The sequence below is a fragment of the Lissotriton vulgaris genome, chromosome 9, assembly GCF_964263255.1.
Source record: "Lissotriton vulgaris chromosome 9, aLisVul1.2, whole genome shotgun sequence".
Taxonomy (NCBI): Eukaryota; Metazoa; Chordata; class Amphibia; order Caudata; family Salamandridae; genus Lissotriton; species Lissotriton vulgaris.
Genome location: NC_141697.1, coordinates 1214713047 through 1214730650, shown reverse-complemented (window position 1 = coordinate 1214730650; position 17604 = coordinate 1214713047). Strand labels below are relative to the sequence as shown.

The 17604-nt window shown below is 40.3% G+C and overlaps 1 protein-coding gene across 2 annotated transcripts in view; it reads left to right on the top strand.

The window, feature by feature from the left end:
- Positions 1-17604, top strand: part of LOC147693063 (solute carrier family 26 member 6-like) — a 240761-nt gene that overhangs the window by 103635 nt on the left and 119522 nt on the right. For both annotated transcript variants that reach the window (XM_086936875.1, XM_086936874.1), the window contains exon 8: positions 16875-16957. In XM_086936875.1, coding sequence (XP_086793001.1) covers positions 16875-16957 — 83 coding nt within the window. The remainder of the gene's footprint in view (positions 1-16874; positions 16958-17604) is intronic.

Genomic DNA, 17604 nt, shown 5'->3' with positions numbered 1-17604 from the left:
ATCTGTTATATCTGTTTCTTTCAATTTCTGGCGGATCGTTTTATCCTCCATTGCCAATTGAACTAACTGTCTATATGCCTTTGATTATTCTTTTATTTTAACTAAGAGTTCTTCACTTGACATTTTATCAATGTCTGGATGTGGTGTGTAGCTGGCTAGAACCGGCCACGTTGCTCCTAGTCTACCTAGTGGACCGAGCCTAGTGATGTGATCATTATGTTTTAGGGCTCCTTTAATCTAGAGCAGGTGCTCTTGGTATTTTATTGGAATTTCAATCTCCTCGAAAGGAGCGTATTCTTCCGGAGGTTCCTCTATTTTATAATAGTGGAATTCGTGTGTTGTAGCGTTTGCCGCTGGAAAGTTTATCCATGAATAGAATACCTCTGTCTGCCGATATTCGTGAGCCTCTATCACGAAAATGACTGTACCACCTCGTGCTGTCAGTCCATTTTCTATAAGTTTTAAAGTTATAGTTTTCCTTATGTTGACCGGAATGAGGATAGCATCCCGGTCATTCTGTAGGAGACTCATGTCATCCTCTAGTAGTCGAGCTGCTAATATAGCAGCATCCCTATCATCATTACTGTCTGGCATTTTACTGTCAGAAAGGTTTTTTGTTGCAGATCAGGTTTCAAGGAAACAAAGATTAGGTGCACATTATTTTGGAACACTGTATCCTTCAACGTTGACTAAACCAAAAACTCTACATAGGAATCTCTTCCTACTAAGTTCCGGCAGATTTTAACCTTTCACCCACTCCAGACGTCTATTGGAGCATTTACGGGAAAAAGGGTCTGCGTGAAAAAGCACGACTGAGTTACTCTAACGTCTTGCGTTAGTTTTATCGCCTTACCAAACGTTGGGCGCCATGTAGTGTAGTTCCTATTTTCCCTATAGGCCCTGCACATTGGAATAACATAAACAGCAGTGTAGCCGTAGGACTGTGGTCTTCTAGGTCTCTACTGACTATGTTAGACTTAATTTAGGTTTGCGCCAGCTAGCTCAGAGGTCACTGGAAACTTTCTTGACTGAATAGGAAGTGATCAGCTTCCCTGGCTCAGACAAGAAAGGATTCAGCTTCCGACAACCGCATAAACATGACAACTTTGCTCCCCAGAATAAGAGTAAATCTCTAGAGTCGTGTGAAAACAATAGACAATTATTTCACTCAGTCAGACGTGCGTTCTTAGTTTCACCAGAGTGCAGAGAAGAGAGAGACGGGCGTTTTCAATAAAGGGTATGATTTATTGAACAGTCTTCCTTCTCATGCAAGAGAAATGGATTGCCACAGTTGCAATACTTAATATGAAGTAAATTACGTACAGTAAAAGGAGAATTATGAAATAATACTGTAAAAGCATTGATATGGTTTCTTAGCCATAAGATAGTTAAAATGAATAAAATATATACAATATATACATTCATATATACATTGGCTAACAACCTCAACTGGTGCTTCTAACTACGCCTACCCCGGTGTACCTGACCTAAGCCTAATACGTGGGAGGGAGTAAGTAAGTAGCAGTTTAGGTTAAGTTGGTTTTACCAAGAGTCTGATCCAAGAATTCTCTCTAAGGGTTTAGTCAGCACCGTACCTTTGGAATAGAATGTAGGAGGTCTGGTACCTCCCTCTCAGGACCCGATATCCCAGTCACCCGCAAGGGTAGGCTGGAAACGCCGGAGCTGGATTTTCTCGGTAGGAGGAAAGACAGCGTCTTTCTCAGCGCGTCAAAAGAGGAGGGGCATCGTCCGTGGGCTTCTCGCGTCTGCTCGGCTCTCTGCAAGGGGACAGCTGTTCTGCTCCAGAATTCACCACTGTTTGTTTGCTTAAGGCAGCGTTGGCATATTTATACCTGAAAGGTGCCGGGTTTGACGTAAGGTTGGACATAAGACGTCAATAAAGATGTCACTAAGAACTGGTCATTCTTACAGTGCTCGCAGGAGTTCTATTACAAATCAAAACAAAGCAAGCGGGGCTTTCCCAGGTTGCTGGGGGTTTGGTGTGTCAAAAGAACTCGGTGTGCTCTCTAGGAATCTAAGGAAGTAGCTTCTGCTGTGTCATGGACTGCAGAGGCGATTTACTGAAAATATGGCTCTTATTATTATGCCATTACAGGGATATGTATTGATTATAGCTGTATAGGGGCATAAGGTCACAATATTGATCGGGTTCCTAGATAAAACACATCAATAGCTGGTGAATTTAAGTTTTGTTTTTAGCTTAAACTGTTAGGGCCCGATTCACAGAACTAACTTAAGACAAAATCCTAAACTTACTACTTTTGGTATTCACAGATGGCATTTAGTAGTCGTAAAGTTAGGATTTTGTCTTAAGTCTGTCTTAAGTCTATCTTAAGTCTGTCTTAAGTTTGTCTTAAGTTTGTCTTAAGACTGTCTTAAGACTGTCTTAAGTCTGTCTTGAATCTGTCTTAAGTCTGTTTTGAATCTGTCTTAAGTCAAACTTAAGACACCATGCAACTTTACTACCACTAAATGCCTTCTGTGAATACCTAATGTAGTAGGACAGACTTAAGACAGACTTAAGGAAGACTTAAGACAGACTTAAGACAAACTTAGGACAGACTTAAGACAGACTTAAGACAGACTTAAGACAAACTTAAGACAAACTTAAGACAGACTTAAGACAGACTTAAGACAAACTTAAGACAAACCTAGCACAGACTTAAGACAGACTTAAGACAAAATCCTAACTTTACTACTTCTAAATGCCTTCTGTGAATACCAAAAGTAGTAAGTTTAGGAATTTGTCTTAAGTTAGTTCTGTGAATCGGGCCCTTACATTTTAACTGACATGGTCACCTAATTATAACATAATTTCAACCGTTGTTTTTTTCATTTAATTTGTAAGGGTTTTTTCTTAAATTCAAGTAAGATTTTATTAACATATGTAACTATGCCAACCACCTGTCTGCATCCAAGCTCTGTGGTAAACTCCTCTGTCACAGCAGTGCAGTTTGCCCCGCAGTTACGAGAGAAGTGATTGACGAATTTCTGGCGTAATTCCAGGTGATCCGCTCTTGAATCATAGTTTACCATTGTGCCCTTGTGTTATAGCTCGTGGTCAGCCACCGTCATTCAGGGTACCAGCATTTCGTGTTATCCTAATGGCCCCTGAGGAAGGGACACGAGGTCCCAAAATGCATTGGGCCGAAGAACATCTATCGTCACTCTCTGTGTTTACATCATTATAATGCTTTAACTACGATATGTTTTTTTACGCATTGATTATCATGAAGCAATGATAATTGTACGTGCATATATTGAATCATGTTAAATTTTCCGTTTCATTGCAAGTAAATGAAAATCAATGGTGATTCCAGTGTGAGACCATTGTTTTTGTTATATGTTGCATGAGATTGTGTACATAGTTTTGAAAATTTGGTATAGCAAATTTATATCCTTTTAGCTGTACACACAGTCATTGCAGACATAGTATCTTGAATCACTTCACACGTTCACATCACATGAGGGACTGGCAGCCCTCTGATACCGTGCAGCACACTTCAGTTTGTTTCATTTGTGTCAAAAACAAGTCGTTTACTCCCAGGACTATTGATTTGTACCCTTTGGTGTGCAAGTGACAATCTCCTATTTCAAACTCCTCTGGCTGCTAACCCTACCAACCCCAATGGACACCAACCGTACCCCAGATTTTTTAAAATTGTTTTCCATATCCCAAAGGACTCCTGTGGGAGCCAGGGTAACGCAACATATGTGTGATTAATATTGTGAACGTGCGCTGAGGTGAGGCACGGATTAAGGCTGCATGCAAATCTTAAAAAATGATAACTTTGAGGAGACCGATAACCAGGTGTGCATCCTGCCACTCCTAAATGTTTTCATTGAAATATTCATACCTCAAACCGGCAGTTTTCACCTAACGAACAGAATGATTTAAGTGAATTATCATTGAACAAACAACGTCATCACGAGAAAAGCTATGTTTTATTAATGACGAAGGAATAATGAGTCTATAGTGGATGATTCATTTGGACTTAAGGATTCAAAACAGACTGGAAAGAGAAATGTGTATACATTACGGACCGTTGTGTGTTTTATTGAATGGACATGTGTATATTGAAACACATTAAACACGAGATTGTATTGGTCAGTTTATGTTGTAGAGATGTCACTTTTTTATATATATATTTTTATATATATATTTTTTAATATTAAGTGAGTAAGTGGAGAGGAGCAGGGAGTTGATGTACGGGTGAATGGGTGCACACAGGTTTGGAGCAATTTAAATTGAATGGATTCAGTAGCAGTTAGGAGCGAGGATTAGGTTACGTGGGGTGAACAGTGCTAATTAGAAGAGACACGGAGGGATAGATGGGATATGTAGTCAGCCATGAAGGTGGGTGGTTTGCGGTAGTTACGTCACGGGAAGAGTTTAAATAGTTAGTATGGGCAGGAGTGAGTTGTTTGAGCATTTGTACGGCCTCACGGTCAGAATGAAAGGAGTCCTTAGAATCGTTAAAAGTAATGATGAAGCAGAAGCAGGTACAAGGGTTGTTTTTGAGCACAGCAGACAGGATAAATGATCGGGGCACAAAGTCAGAGTTTGGGAGGTTTAACACCAGTTGGAATAAATAGGTTAGGTTTGTAGACTGTAGGAGAATCAGCACGTTGGGTGGTCAGGACTTTGTTTTGTAACGCGGTTGAAATTGGCAGGTATGAAATCGAGGATGGATGTAGGGGAGGACACTGTATTGCACAAAGCTCTCACGGGATGTTACATTAGTTAAGGTTGTTGGGGAGACACAAGGGCGTATAAGGGGTCACAACAGTTATGAGTTTGAAGGAGTTTGGTTTTTTTCACAATGCGATGTATGGATACACAGTTTATTTATAGTATGTATTGTTGCCAAAATAGCAGAGGTCTAGATATTAATTAACACAGGTTTGTTATTTTAATTTGACAACTACCCCGCACAAAGAAGGCCCGAAATGCATTGGGATATTATTCAATTCTGAGTTGTCGATCGTGAAATATATGTACCCACGTGATGCAGTAAAAGGCCTGGACGGGCATAATTGTGTCATTTGAAAAAACTGGGACTTTCATCAGCTTTACCAGTTTACCATGAATCAAAAAGAAAAGAATTGGTTGAAGCAGTGAGTACACAGAATAAACATGGATTAAAGTAAAAAGAGTTTTGGAAACAGTGTTTTTGGCTGTGCGATTGGAAATGGAGCACCTTTATTCAACATATGTGTGATGAAACTTCTCTGGCTGCCAACCCTACCAACCCCAATGGACACCAACCCCTCCCCTGATTTTTAAAAATTGTTTACCATAACCCAAAAAGACTCCTGTGGAAGCCAGGGTAGCTGCTCTGGCTACCATGGGGCTCCAACTGTAGTCTAGGGGTGAGCACTGGCTCCCACAGGACTCTCGCCGGGTCGCAGTGATGCACAAAAAAAGTACATTATTTTTTTAACCTAGTGAGGTCACTCTATGACCCCCAAATCCTACCCTGTTCCCTTATACATAATTTGTTTTTATTTTCAGGACACGGAGATCGAGTTCTGTAATGGGGCCTCAAAATTTGTGTTCAGGTTAGTATCAGCCGATCAGAGCGCAAACTCCTACGGGACTCATTGGACCCTTTTGCTCTAGCGGGAGCGAGGCGCCCAATGGGAACAATTTTCCCCTTGGCCAATTGGATCACTCTATTAGGAGTCCTGTTTACCCAACGGCCAAGATATCTATAAATTTTTAACCTTAATTTCTCAAAAACTGCTGAGCAAACTTACACCAAATCATAAGTCGAGTTTTCTGCCAAATTTGGTATAATTATGTTCAGCTGTTTTGGCTATAGCACTGTCTGAAATTCCCTACAGAAATTGTGTAGGGAAAGCTTATTTTGGACCCCCTTTTTTTACAGCTGCCATTTGACGGATCACCCAAAAACTTTCCAGGAAGGAGCGGAGGTGGATAAACAGTTTTTTCAAAAGTTTCATGAAGGTTCACCAAATGGCACCAAAGTTATTAGTAGTAGTGGTTACTACATCCTAACTATAACTACACATTAATGACTGCTCGACCTACCTCTGAATGACCTAAAAACCACAACACAAGCACTAGTTCTGTCCAGACTGTTGTGTGGCGTTTTAGGCTCCGAGTGAATTCTCTTGATTCATGCCCTTATATAGGTATTTCCCTTATATATGCATAGAAATCAAGCCCTTATTTAGACATAGCCCATGCAGACCAAATATAGGCATGGCTACTTCCACACCTACCAAACGTCATACCGATTTCTTTGAAAATTGGCTTAAGCAGTTAGGGAACTTCCCCTTGCTCGAATATTGATTTCTCCAAGAACTCATGTACTTTGCAAACAAGAACTTTCCTGACCTTATTATGCCCAACTTTACGTCAAGCTAAGGCATTCCTAGACACCTTTAAGGTATAAATATAACTCCCCTTGCTCTAGCAAGACACAGTGGTTCGGAGCAGTTTGACTATCTACTTGCCCGACGCAGCTCGCTACAGCAAGTGCCGAAGAAAGCCGACCCTCCAGCTGACGCACTGATCAGGAAGCTGTCTCTTCTCCTGCCGAGAATCCAGCTCCAGTGTTTCCAAGCTCCCCTTGCGGGGTGTTGGGAAATCGAGTCCCTAGACAGAGATACCAGACCTCCTTCATTCTAACTAAGGTATGGAGCTGATTAGAACCTAGAGAAATCTTGGATTGATTCTTGGCAAAGAATACTAAAGCCAGGCTACACAATACTTACTTCTTCGCACGTTCTAGACTTAGATTAGGTACATTGTGGTAGGCGTATTTTAGAAGCACCAGCTGAGTATTTTTAGTAATTATGATTTATGCATGTATTTTTATATGGCTTAGAAAGCATGCAATTCTCTTACAGTATTATTTTATATTATTGTTCTCGCTGTACCATTATACTTTGCAGTCTGCAATACAATTGTAGCAGTTCACTTCTCTAGCATGAGAAAGAAGACTGTTCTCTGCAACTGTGTAGAAATGAAGCATGCGCGATTGACTGAGTTAAATACTTATCTATTGTTTCCACGACTCTAGAGATATATTTCTTATTCTTGGGAAACAAAGTTGTCATGTTTATGTGGTTGTCGGAAACTAATCTTGTAAATTCGAGAAAGTTTCTGTGACCTCTGAGCTAGCTGGCACTCACTATTAAGTTTAATATATTCGATAGAGACCTAGTCAACCTCAGTCTTATGTCTAATCTATAGGATATATTATTCCAATGCGCAGAGCCTATTGGGAATATAGGAACTACATTACAAGACTATACTATGGAATTGCCACATTCACAAGAGCAGCCAAAGCACACGTAGCCCACATGAGAGCCACTCGAAATGCAGCAGCAACAATGGTCACCCGAGCAAAGAAACACATCTCCCCTACACTGCAAAACTTAAAGTGGCTACACATTGAAGCACACTGCTGATTCAAAACTGCCTGTCTCACCTACAAAGCCCTACATACTGGTAAACCAGATTACCTAGCAGCCAAACTCACGAAAGCAGGACAATCGAGAAACCTAAGAAGCTCCAACACACTCCTTCTCAGCCTCCCCAAAAGTCATAAACAAAAAGCTCTCTCTTGCTCTTTCTCAGGCAATGCCCCCAAATTCTGGAGCTCTCTCCCAGTACATATCAGTATTACACCTCCTTCATGAGTTTCAAGTGACAGCTAAAAGAATTTCTCATCAACTGGCACCTTTATCCCTCAGGAAAATAGCTAATCAACCGCACCATGAAATCTCAACCTAGTTACATACACCTCTCCCGCAAGGTCTACAAAACGAATTGATGCACAACGCAGCAATCGTAATACTTCATTACTGAATGAAAATGACTAGAATTATGAAACTGTACTTTTTTGTTATGGCACTGTGATTGACTAATACCTGTCTAGACTCTAGACTCTGTGTTATTATTGTACTGCTGTTGTTAGTGTACTGTGATTGTTTTTACTGTTACGTTGCTGTAAAGCTGCACCCACCCAAATCTTTCTGTAAGTCACGCACCTCAGTTCAGAGTGTTGTCAACTTGCTAGCCAGACTAAATTTACTATTACTTGGCCCTCTACCATACACACTCTTTTCCTAAATGATGAAATTTCAGATGCATGGATGATATGATTTAACATACTATTAAATTATGTAATATGAAAGGGTATAAGTAGTGAATGAGGAAGGCTCGAGTTATAATTAATTTAGTCTGGCTGGACTTTTAAATATAAACTGTGGCAATAAAGCACTGTATTGCACTGATAGTGTATATTTTTCAACCTATGAAAAGCATGCTTTCATTTAAAACCTCAAAACATGGCTTGACAAACACATATAAATATGTTTTGTAAAAAAACGGCTCTTTTAAGAGCCACCCTGTTTTATATCTAATTTTATTTTATCATATATAACAAAAATTAGATTTCAAAGACTACTGAGGTACTTTTTAGCTACATTTGAGAAAGTACCTTGGTACATCATGGTACATCGTAAACTTTAAAAAAAATATATAAATCAATGAAAATACTTTTCCTATCTCTACAGACTTTGATAAACTGGCTTATATTTTCCTATACATTACAACAAGAGTAATAAGCTACATTTGAAGTTAAAACACAGAACAAACACAATTTGTCGTCTAAACAATATGGCTGCTCTTTGCAAGGGTGTTGATTAACAAATACCATTGTGTTTCATTATCGCCATGTACAGCTGTATGCCACAACATCCTGCATTATACAGGGGCCCCATATATCACATTGTTGTTGCCCCTTATTACTTAAAAACAACTGAACAAATTCAACTTTCATGTAAATCTGTGCTGCCATTTTGTCATACGTCTGTTTGAAAAGCCTAAGGAAAATGCATTGTGGAAAATATGTGTTTTAGGACCACCCTTTTTTCCTTACAGCCCCTCAACTAATCACTCCAAAACTCGAAATCATCAGCCAATGTAGAAAAAAGAATAGGTCTGCAAATTCTCCTAGAGATTCATCAATCGGTGACCAAGTTATTAGCAAACAGGTCATGTCAATATTGGCCCCGGGGACCACATTCACTTAGGCCAATCCATATTTGCTTGGGGAAGGGCCAAATGCCCCTCCTTTGCGAGCAACAAGGGGCCATGAGGATCCTATCCCCTGGGGTCCTTAAGGGTAAGGGGTGTGAAGCCCACCTCCATTAACCCCTACTGGCCTCAGGATCCCATCCCCTGGGGCCTCACTCTATGTGCGTAGATGCCCAGGTGCCCATCCGGGGACCCCATCTAACTGTATGTTGGAGAATGGGTGGAGCCCCATAGCTCCCACAGCCCTGACAGTTCCTTGCATGCACCCATCCTAGGTGCTGTGGGAGCCGGCATTTCTCCAGCCTTGTGGGAGCAGACCGTTTTGTTTGTTCCTGTCCATGTGTGTTTGCCTACTTGCAAGACCACAGGCAGGAAAAAAAAGTCGCTCTAACGCGGTAGAAGCATTTTTAAAGCTCCCACTGAGTGGTAACAAACAGGCCTTCCCTTCATACATTCTTGTGAGCTAGGAAGGCATGCCTGCTTCCACCCAGTGGGAGCTTTAGAAATGCTCCTGCCAGGTGGGAGCAGACTATAATTTCCATGCCCACGCTATTGTGGAAATGGAAACTACTGTGGCATGGCAGTGGGCTCCTGGGATCCATTAATTTAGCTGGCCTAGGGGGTGTGGTCCCAGGGGCCTTTCTGGGTTTGACCTCTCTTTTGATTTTAGATTGGCCTTGGGAGATGGGTCTTCAGGGCCTAGAGAGGTCAAGACACCTTTACAATGATATTCATCCTTGGGGCATGGGATCCTGAGGACTAATGAAGCTCAGGGATGGGTGCCAAACACTGATCTTCCCTTTGTTCTGCTGACAACCCCTGGGTATGGGGTCCCCAGGGCCTTCCAGAGGTTTGGGGAGAAGGGCTAAGAACCCCCTCTCCTACATTACAATTCCAACCAAACCCTGGCCCACCCCAGGGTGTATTTATTGAGGTAGTGAAGAAGCCTGCACTTAAAAAAAATATTTTGCCATAGATCCTCCGAATTCACAGCAAACTGTAAAAAAACATTTTTGACCCACTGTGCAGTGGCGGCCAGTGCAGGCAGGCGTAGCAAGGCGGAGTGGCGGATGCGTGGATGGGCTAGGGTGGAAGTGACATTCGACGGGATACTGAAAATAAGTAAATAAATTAAACCACTTACCTTGCGATCGACGCATAGCCGAGTGGGGTTCCTATTGGAGCTGGGTCAAGAATGATTTGTATGTGGCTGGGTGCAAACTGGGGTGGAATTGGTAGGGAAAAGAGTGATGGTTTGAATTGCTACCCGAGCGTTTGCCATTGGTAAGACCAATTGCACGCATTCCTCCAATCATCTTTTATGTGTTGGATGTACCCCTCTAAGTGGCAATATGCCCAGACATTGGTCACATGCTCACTGTGCCTCTGGAACCAAACTACACCTGACTGACATGCCCCAACCAAGGTGAAACTGTTCTCGGGTTGCTTGTGTTCTGGTTTAGGGAGGCCCTAGCCTGGCAGGTCAGGGTGGACTCTTCCTGTTGAAGCAGGGTGAAGGCTAATATGCATATGGCTGAGGTGGCATGGTAAGCAAAAAAGCAATGGGTTGGAATATTACCCTGAGCGATTGCCAGTGGTTAGACACATTGCAAGCACTCCTCCTATCACCTTTTGTGTGTCTGTAGAACACAGGGTATCAACCGACAGGCTGCTGTTGGAAGTACATGTTTTAATCAGAATATCAGACTCTGTTCTCACATGGCTGAGAAAGATAGTGTGCTTCCATTTTAGCTTCTGGAGCACCTTCCATTCCTTCTCTGAGTAAATCATGAGTGAAAGCTGCTTTTCTCTCAAATGCGGTTCATTAAATCCCAGCAGAGGAGCGGAATTTTACACTGAGTAAATCACCTGAAAACGGTAAACGTCGTTTACAACGCAGTGTTTACACCGCACGACCTTTACCACGCTGCCATTACAACGCAAGTCGTTACTACGACTTGCGCTGGATGGCGCTGTTGGTTAAGGAATATTGTAATTTTATATTCCAACACCTTCCCTACTGTTACGTGGACTGGTGTTGGAATATAAAATTATAATATTCCTCAATCCGCGCCCTCCAACGCAAGTCGTTGTAACGACTTGCGTTGTAAAATCCGCGATGTAAAGTACCGCGATCAAAATGATCGCGTTGTACTGACATACATCCCCTGAAAACTCACCTAAAATGAGTATAACACCAGCTTTAAATTATTTGCATTCTGACTAAAATCTGTTATTACTCTTCATGTGTTCCTTTTTGAGACCCTCAAAAACAGGCTTTCACTAAAATTCATTTCAATGCGGACTATGAACCCGAGCCCTCTAATGGCTGCTACAGCATGCTGTCCATCTTGTGGCCAGCCAATCAAGAGAGGATCCCCTTGGTACTCACGTATATGCCCTGAAGCATCAGGGTGTGCTGACCCATCATGTATTTTTAAAATTCATTTTCAGGATGCAGGAAGCATGTCCCTGAGTCCCATATTGGCTGCCACAACATATGCTTGTAGACAACCAATAAGGATTAACTAGTCCCCTTTAAATTTGCCAATCGGAGTGCATCTGAACATGAGCAGTCCAGATAAACCTAACTATTTAACTCCTTTATAATCAACTATAGCTCTGTTCGAATGCCAATTTCATGAAATTGAGAATAAATTACACCAAGTCACAAAAAGCTTGCTTTCTGAATAAAGTAGTACATTTTTGATAAATTTGGTGCAATTCCATTCAGCATTTTTTTCCTGTATTGGAAAGTAAAGTTTCATAAACGTCATCTTTCATGAAATACAATCTTCTTTTTAAACATGAGATCGAAACTGAAATTTCTTTTGAGGTGGTACACTGGAAAATACATTGTACATTTTTACTCCATAATAATGCTTGTGTAGCATGAAAGATATTCATCAGCAACCCCATTTTGCTTTCCAGTTTTCAAAAGCATACGGCAGGTCAGTGATCAATGTGCAAAAAATGCATGGACATCTTTGTATATGTTTCGTTGTTCATGATCGAATATCTGAATTTTCCAGTGATCGCAAAATGTTGTGGGTATCATATGCATTGAACAGTCATATTGCTGCTTCTGTGTCCACCCAGGCTAGCTGAAAATGCACTAAAACAAGAAAACAAGATTGACAGAATGGCCACTGTGTCATTAAAATATGGTGGACCTTCATTCAACAGTTTCAGAAAGATGCATGTAGGAACTTTCTTATAGTAAAACATGTTATTGGTGAAAGTGGCATGGTTTGGGAACCTCCTTTTAACATTTGATTTGTTTGAATAAAATGCTGCAAATTTGGCAAGTTCTTTAAACTATCTCCATGCTTGGTACACAACCTCCATATTTGCTGGAAATTGGCGGGTATTAAGGGCGCAAAAGTTTCATATTCTATGAACTGAGGTGTCAACCTTAACTACAGAAGTGCACTTCTGTAGTATATATTTTATCTAGGTATTCTGGTGAAATTTATGATCCACGAGGCTAGGTGGTTTGTGAATGTTACCAAAACCCAAGATGGCAATATAGCACCATATTACACATGTTAACCATTATGCATTTTTGGTCTCCCCTACAGGCAGTCGAAGACCTATTGTCACTAATACATTAAAATGCATAACTATAGTGGATATTAGGTCAGTTGAATTGTTTTTTGACAGGTTCTGGAACATTTCTTACTGTTTTCTGATTGGATGTCCTGTGTCCCTCCACTGCTTGCACTCAGAGAAGAACTTTTCTCTATGACCTAAGCACTCCATTAAAGTGTATGTGTTTTCTTTCTTCATTGTTTGAGTGCTAATACTTCCCTACCACCCCTACTTTCTCCATTGGTTCTTCCTCCTAACTCTTCCCAACTTATCTTTTGCTTTCCCATGCGTCCTTGCCTGGATTGTTTTGCCTTTACCATTGTTTCTGAACTCTCCCACCCTGCTTATGGTCCTCTAGTGCATCCAAATGCCCTAGTCCCATTGCTCTTGTTTCTCCTCTGCCCTCGAAGAAAGATATTTTTAAAAACTTTTGCAGGGTCTGGGACCAACTATTTGCTAATGGGCTGCCCTTATTTTAAATGTGCTTTTGTGCACATTCAAATAATTTTTTTATTTGCTTCTTCCATATTTGCATCCGTCATATTTGAACGGTAAGTAGAAAAAAATGGCTGCTACATTATAGAGTAAGCATGTGCATGAATGGAGAGCATGCACATGTACACATCATCAGACAGGGCCACTGTAGCATCATAACAAATAGACGCATATGTGTGATAACGAATAAGCATGCCCTTCATCATGGCCTTTTTTCGCTGATACTGTGCTGTATCTCTAATAAGCATTTTGTTCTCTTTGTGCCGATACCAAGTAACATCACCAAAAAGTATTTGCAAGGCCAATAAGTCGGCATTGGCAGCTAAAATGCACAATTTATTGGCTATGTCAAAGCTTGTTTAATATTACATGTTTGTTTGGGTTAGAGGTTTTCTTCAAAGTGCAGCTAAAAAAGGGCACTGACTGGAAATAGAATGTTTAGCTTTTGTTTACCTTTCATGAATAAACTTGATAAAACAGCAGACAAAGCTTTGGGTCACTGGGTTTAGTGATTCCAAGGCTGCAGCATTCACTGCATAATTACAGGGTTACGCCATTTGCATAATAATTGATATTAATTGAGCATATCATTAATGTTTAATTTAATGCTTGCATGTTGAAAATGTAGACCAAAACAAAATTATTTACAGCCATTTCAGGAAGTTGCAAGCCAGGGCAAACATCTTCCTGTGACTGAGCTTGAGGACTTTTTTAGGTATGGCGTTAGCCAAGATCTTTTCACTGTACTAAAATTAACCCTATAGTATATTTACTTAAAGGTCCATTCAGCCACCTCTATTCATCCATTGGTCTGTTGTTGTGTCATTACATTTTATTCCGCCCACTATAGCATACTATCTAAATCACAAAAAGCCACCCATTAATCCCCTAGGGACTGGGTATAATCAATACCAAAATACAATTGTCCCTCGAGGAACCATTTCAATTTACTTATAATTTAGGTGTAATGTCACATTCATGATCACTAATTAGACATTTGCAGGAGAAAAATATATGAACATGTACATATATCAGAGTATATCAAAACATGATATGTATTTTATTCCGATACACTTTAAATGTTTTATTTGATATTTGGCAACGGACACAATACTTGAAATTTGCAGACTTATTCACAGTAGTGTAAAAACTAATTTTGCTTAGATTATGGACAACTTAAATACCATATTAGATGAAAATCAAACATAGCATTTTATCACATGCACAGTCTAAACAATAGACAAATGAGCAAAACGGTGCTAGGTGTCGACGTTTCGGTCCCCCCTTGGTCTAAGAGATCCACAGGACCATCATCAGGATGATGTAGTTGCACATATATACATAAAGAAGTGTAAGGATAAAGGAATCCTCTCCTGTATTTCCAAAATTAACAGTCCAAACGATATTTTCTTCACAAATAACCACTCATCGCAACGTAATTACAACAAGCGTCTCATCACTTTCATAACAGGACCTGCATCACTAAGTCTGCCCGACTATTCAAGACCAAGTTTTCACACTACTGTGAATAAGTCTGCAAATTTCAAGTACTGTGTCCGCTGCCAAATAACAAAAATTATTTTTAAAGTGTATCCGAATAAAATACATATCATGTTTTAATATATTCTGGTATATGTACTTGTTCATATATTTTTCTCCTGCAAATGTCTAATTAGTGATCATGAATGTGACATTACACCTGAATTATAAGCACCATAGCATAGAGCATTGGTCAATGGGACACCCTACTTAAACCACTGGTTAACTTCACTTCGAGCGACTGCATTTTGCTCTTTCACAAAGAGCACATCCATACACAAGGTAGTTCCCTTCAGTGTCAGTGTTTTTTTTGTTTCCACGTTCTAATTACTTTAGTGTTGCCTTCGTACTTAGAGCCTGATTGAATAGCAGTACACTTTTGCTGTGAGCACAGTGCAGTTGTAAATTCCTTTTGCAGTGGCCATGCTTATCTGACTGCTGCTATTTCATATCAGCTCAAATGAACTTTGAATATAAACTAATCAGTATTTTCTGTCAATCTTGCCAACCCTGTTGTTCTATTTCTTTCTTTCTTTCTTTCTTTCTTTCTTTCTTTCTTTCTTTCTTTCTTTCTTTCTTTCTGTTTTTCTTTCCAATTAAACCAAATCAATTCTTATGTTTTCAGCCATGGCTTCATTTTTTCCCTCTTTCTTTCCTTCTTTTTCTTTCTTTATTTCTTTCTTTCTTTCATTCTTTATTTTGTTCTTTCTTCCTTTATTTATTATTTCTTTCATTTATTGTTGCTACCTTTCCTTCATCCTTGTTTCTGTACCTTCCTTCTTTCCTTCATTGTTGCTATCTTTACTCCATTCTTCTCTGTTCTTTCTTTCTTGCCTTTCATCTTTCCTTCTTGCCTTATTTTTTCAATCTTTCTTCCTTCGTTCTTTGGCTCATTCCTTCCTTTCTTCTTTCCTCCCTCTCCTGCTTCCTCTCTATCTTCCTTCACTCATTTCTTTCTTGACTTTCTTCCTTCCTTCTTGCCATCTTTCATTCCTTCAGTTCTTCCTTCCCTCTATCCACTTTCGCTCTCTTCCTTCCTTCCTTTCTTTTTTCCTTCTGTCTTGCTTGGCTTCTTTCTTTCCCTCTTTCTTTTTAGCCTTTCTTCTTTCCTTATTGCCTTCTTTCTTTCCAATCTTCCTTCCTTCCTTCCTTCCTTCCTTCCTTCTTTCCTTTCCTTTCCTTTCCTTTCCTTTCCTTTCCTTTCCTTTCCTTTCCTTTCCTTTCCTTTCCTTTCCTTTCCTTTCCTTTCCTTTCCTTTCCTTTCCTTTCCTTTCCTTTCCTTTCCTTCCTTTCCTTTCCTTTCCTTCCTTTCTTCTTTCCTCCCTCTCACTTCCTTTCTCTTTCCTTCCCTCATCTCTTTCTTGCCTTTCTTCTTTCCTTCTTGTCATGTTTCACTCCTTCCTTTCCTTCCTCTCCTCCCCTCTATACGCCCTCGCTCTCTTCATTCCTACCTTTTAGATTTTCCTTCTTTCTTGCTTGCCTTCTTTCTTGATTTCTTTCCCTCTTTCTGTCTTGCCTTCCTTCTTTCTCAAAGGCAAGAGCCTGGCAGCCAATGCCAGATCACTTGGCTTTATTAAGTCTGTGTTAGCCAAGACCTTTTGATTTTATTAACATTAGGTATATAACATACTTGCTTATAGGTGAAGTCTAAAGCAAGACTTCATCATTAGTCTGTGGTTACATCATTAACATTTGTTTTCCACCCACTCCAGCATGCATCAAAGGGCAATGTGTCAGCCCACTCAGCCATAGGCTGACTTTACTTTGACCTATGGCATGCTTATCTTTCACAAGGAGCACATCCACCCACAAAGTAGTTCCCTTCCTATGGTATTGTCTGCTTTTTTGGACCTTTAGTCAATGTTTTTAGATTGATGAGGGCCTGGGAGGTTCTTGAACAATAACGATTTACAAAAGCCATGATGAAATAAAACAAGAATTGCAAAAGGTTGACGGCCAATGCCAGACCTATTGGCTTTGCAAGTGCTTGTTTTAAGTCTGTTGATCTGTTCGAAACATGCATGCCTAATAAAACATCTTAGATGTCTTTGTATAACATCCATCTAATTCGTTTTCGGAAGCAAGGTACATGAATGATTTATAGTAACAGAGCCTTTATAACTCGATTGATATGTGTTTTTGATCCCTTCAGCTTATTGCCTCAACCGGAATATCGTATGGGGTAAATCTGCGTGAAAGGTTCGGCATTGAAACTGTGGGTGATATCCCTATTGGGTGAGTAATTTCATAAACACCATTGATTTGGGTTTTCTCTGGGCATGCTCCCCTGTATTCAAATTAAGATAGTCTAAACCTAGGGCTGAGTGGATTTACAAAAGGTTTTTTTCGGAAAAGGGTTATGTAAAAGTTTGCAATTTTATTTTGTCTGCCACAGACGTTAGAAAATCTTGACTTTTTCAACCATTCATGTTGTAAAATGTTTCACCATAAGCTACACTTTGGAGAAACAGCTGGGTCCTGATAACAAACGTCTCAGAGGGGTTGAAATAGCTATTGCCCCTATTAAAGTCTTGTGGATTGGGATTTTTTCGAGTCCAATAGTCAAGTTCTAATATAGCCTTAAAGCCCTTTGTAGTGGACTATACTGGCCATTAAAAGCCCGCTCCAGCAGTAAAGGTCTGAGCCAAAGGCAAGGGCCTTTAACAAGGGAGCAGGCCTTTAATGGCCGGTAGAGCCCTCTATGGAGGGCTCTAAGGCTATTAGAACACTCTGCCCCTAGAGGGCAGAATGTTGTAAATAGTAAAACAAAGGCCTTACAGAGCCCAGAGGGTTGAAGTCTCCTCGGGCTTTGTGAGGCCTTTGTTCACAGCTCTGAATTGTCTTCAATGGCGCCCCCAACATTCCAATGTTCTAATATAAGT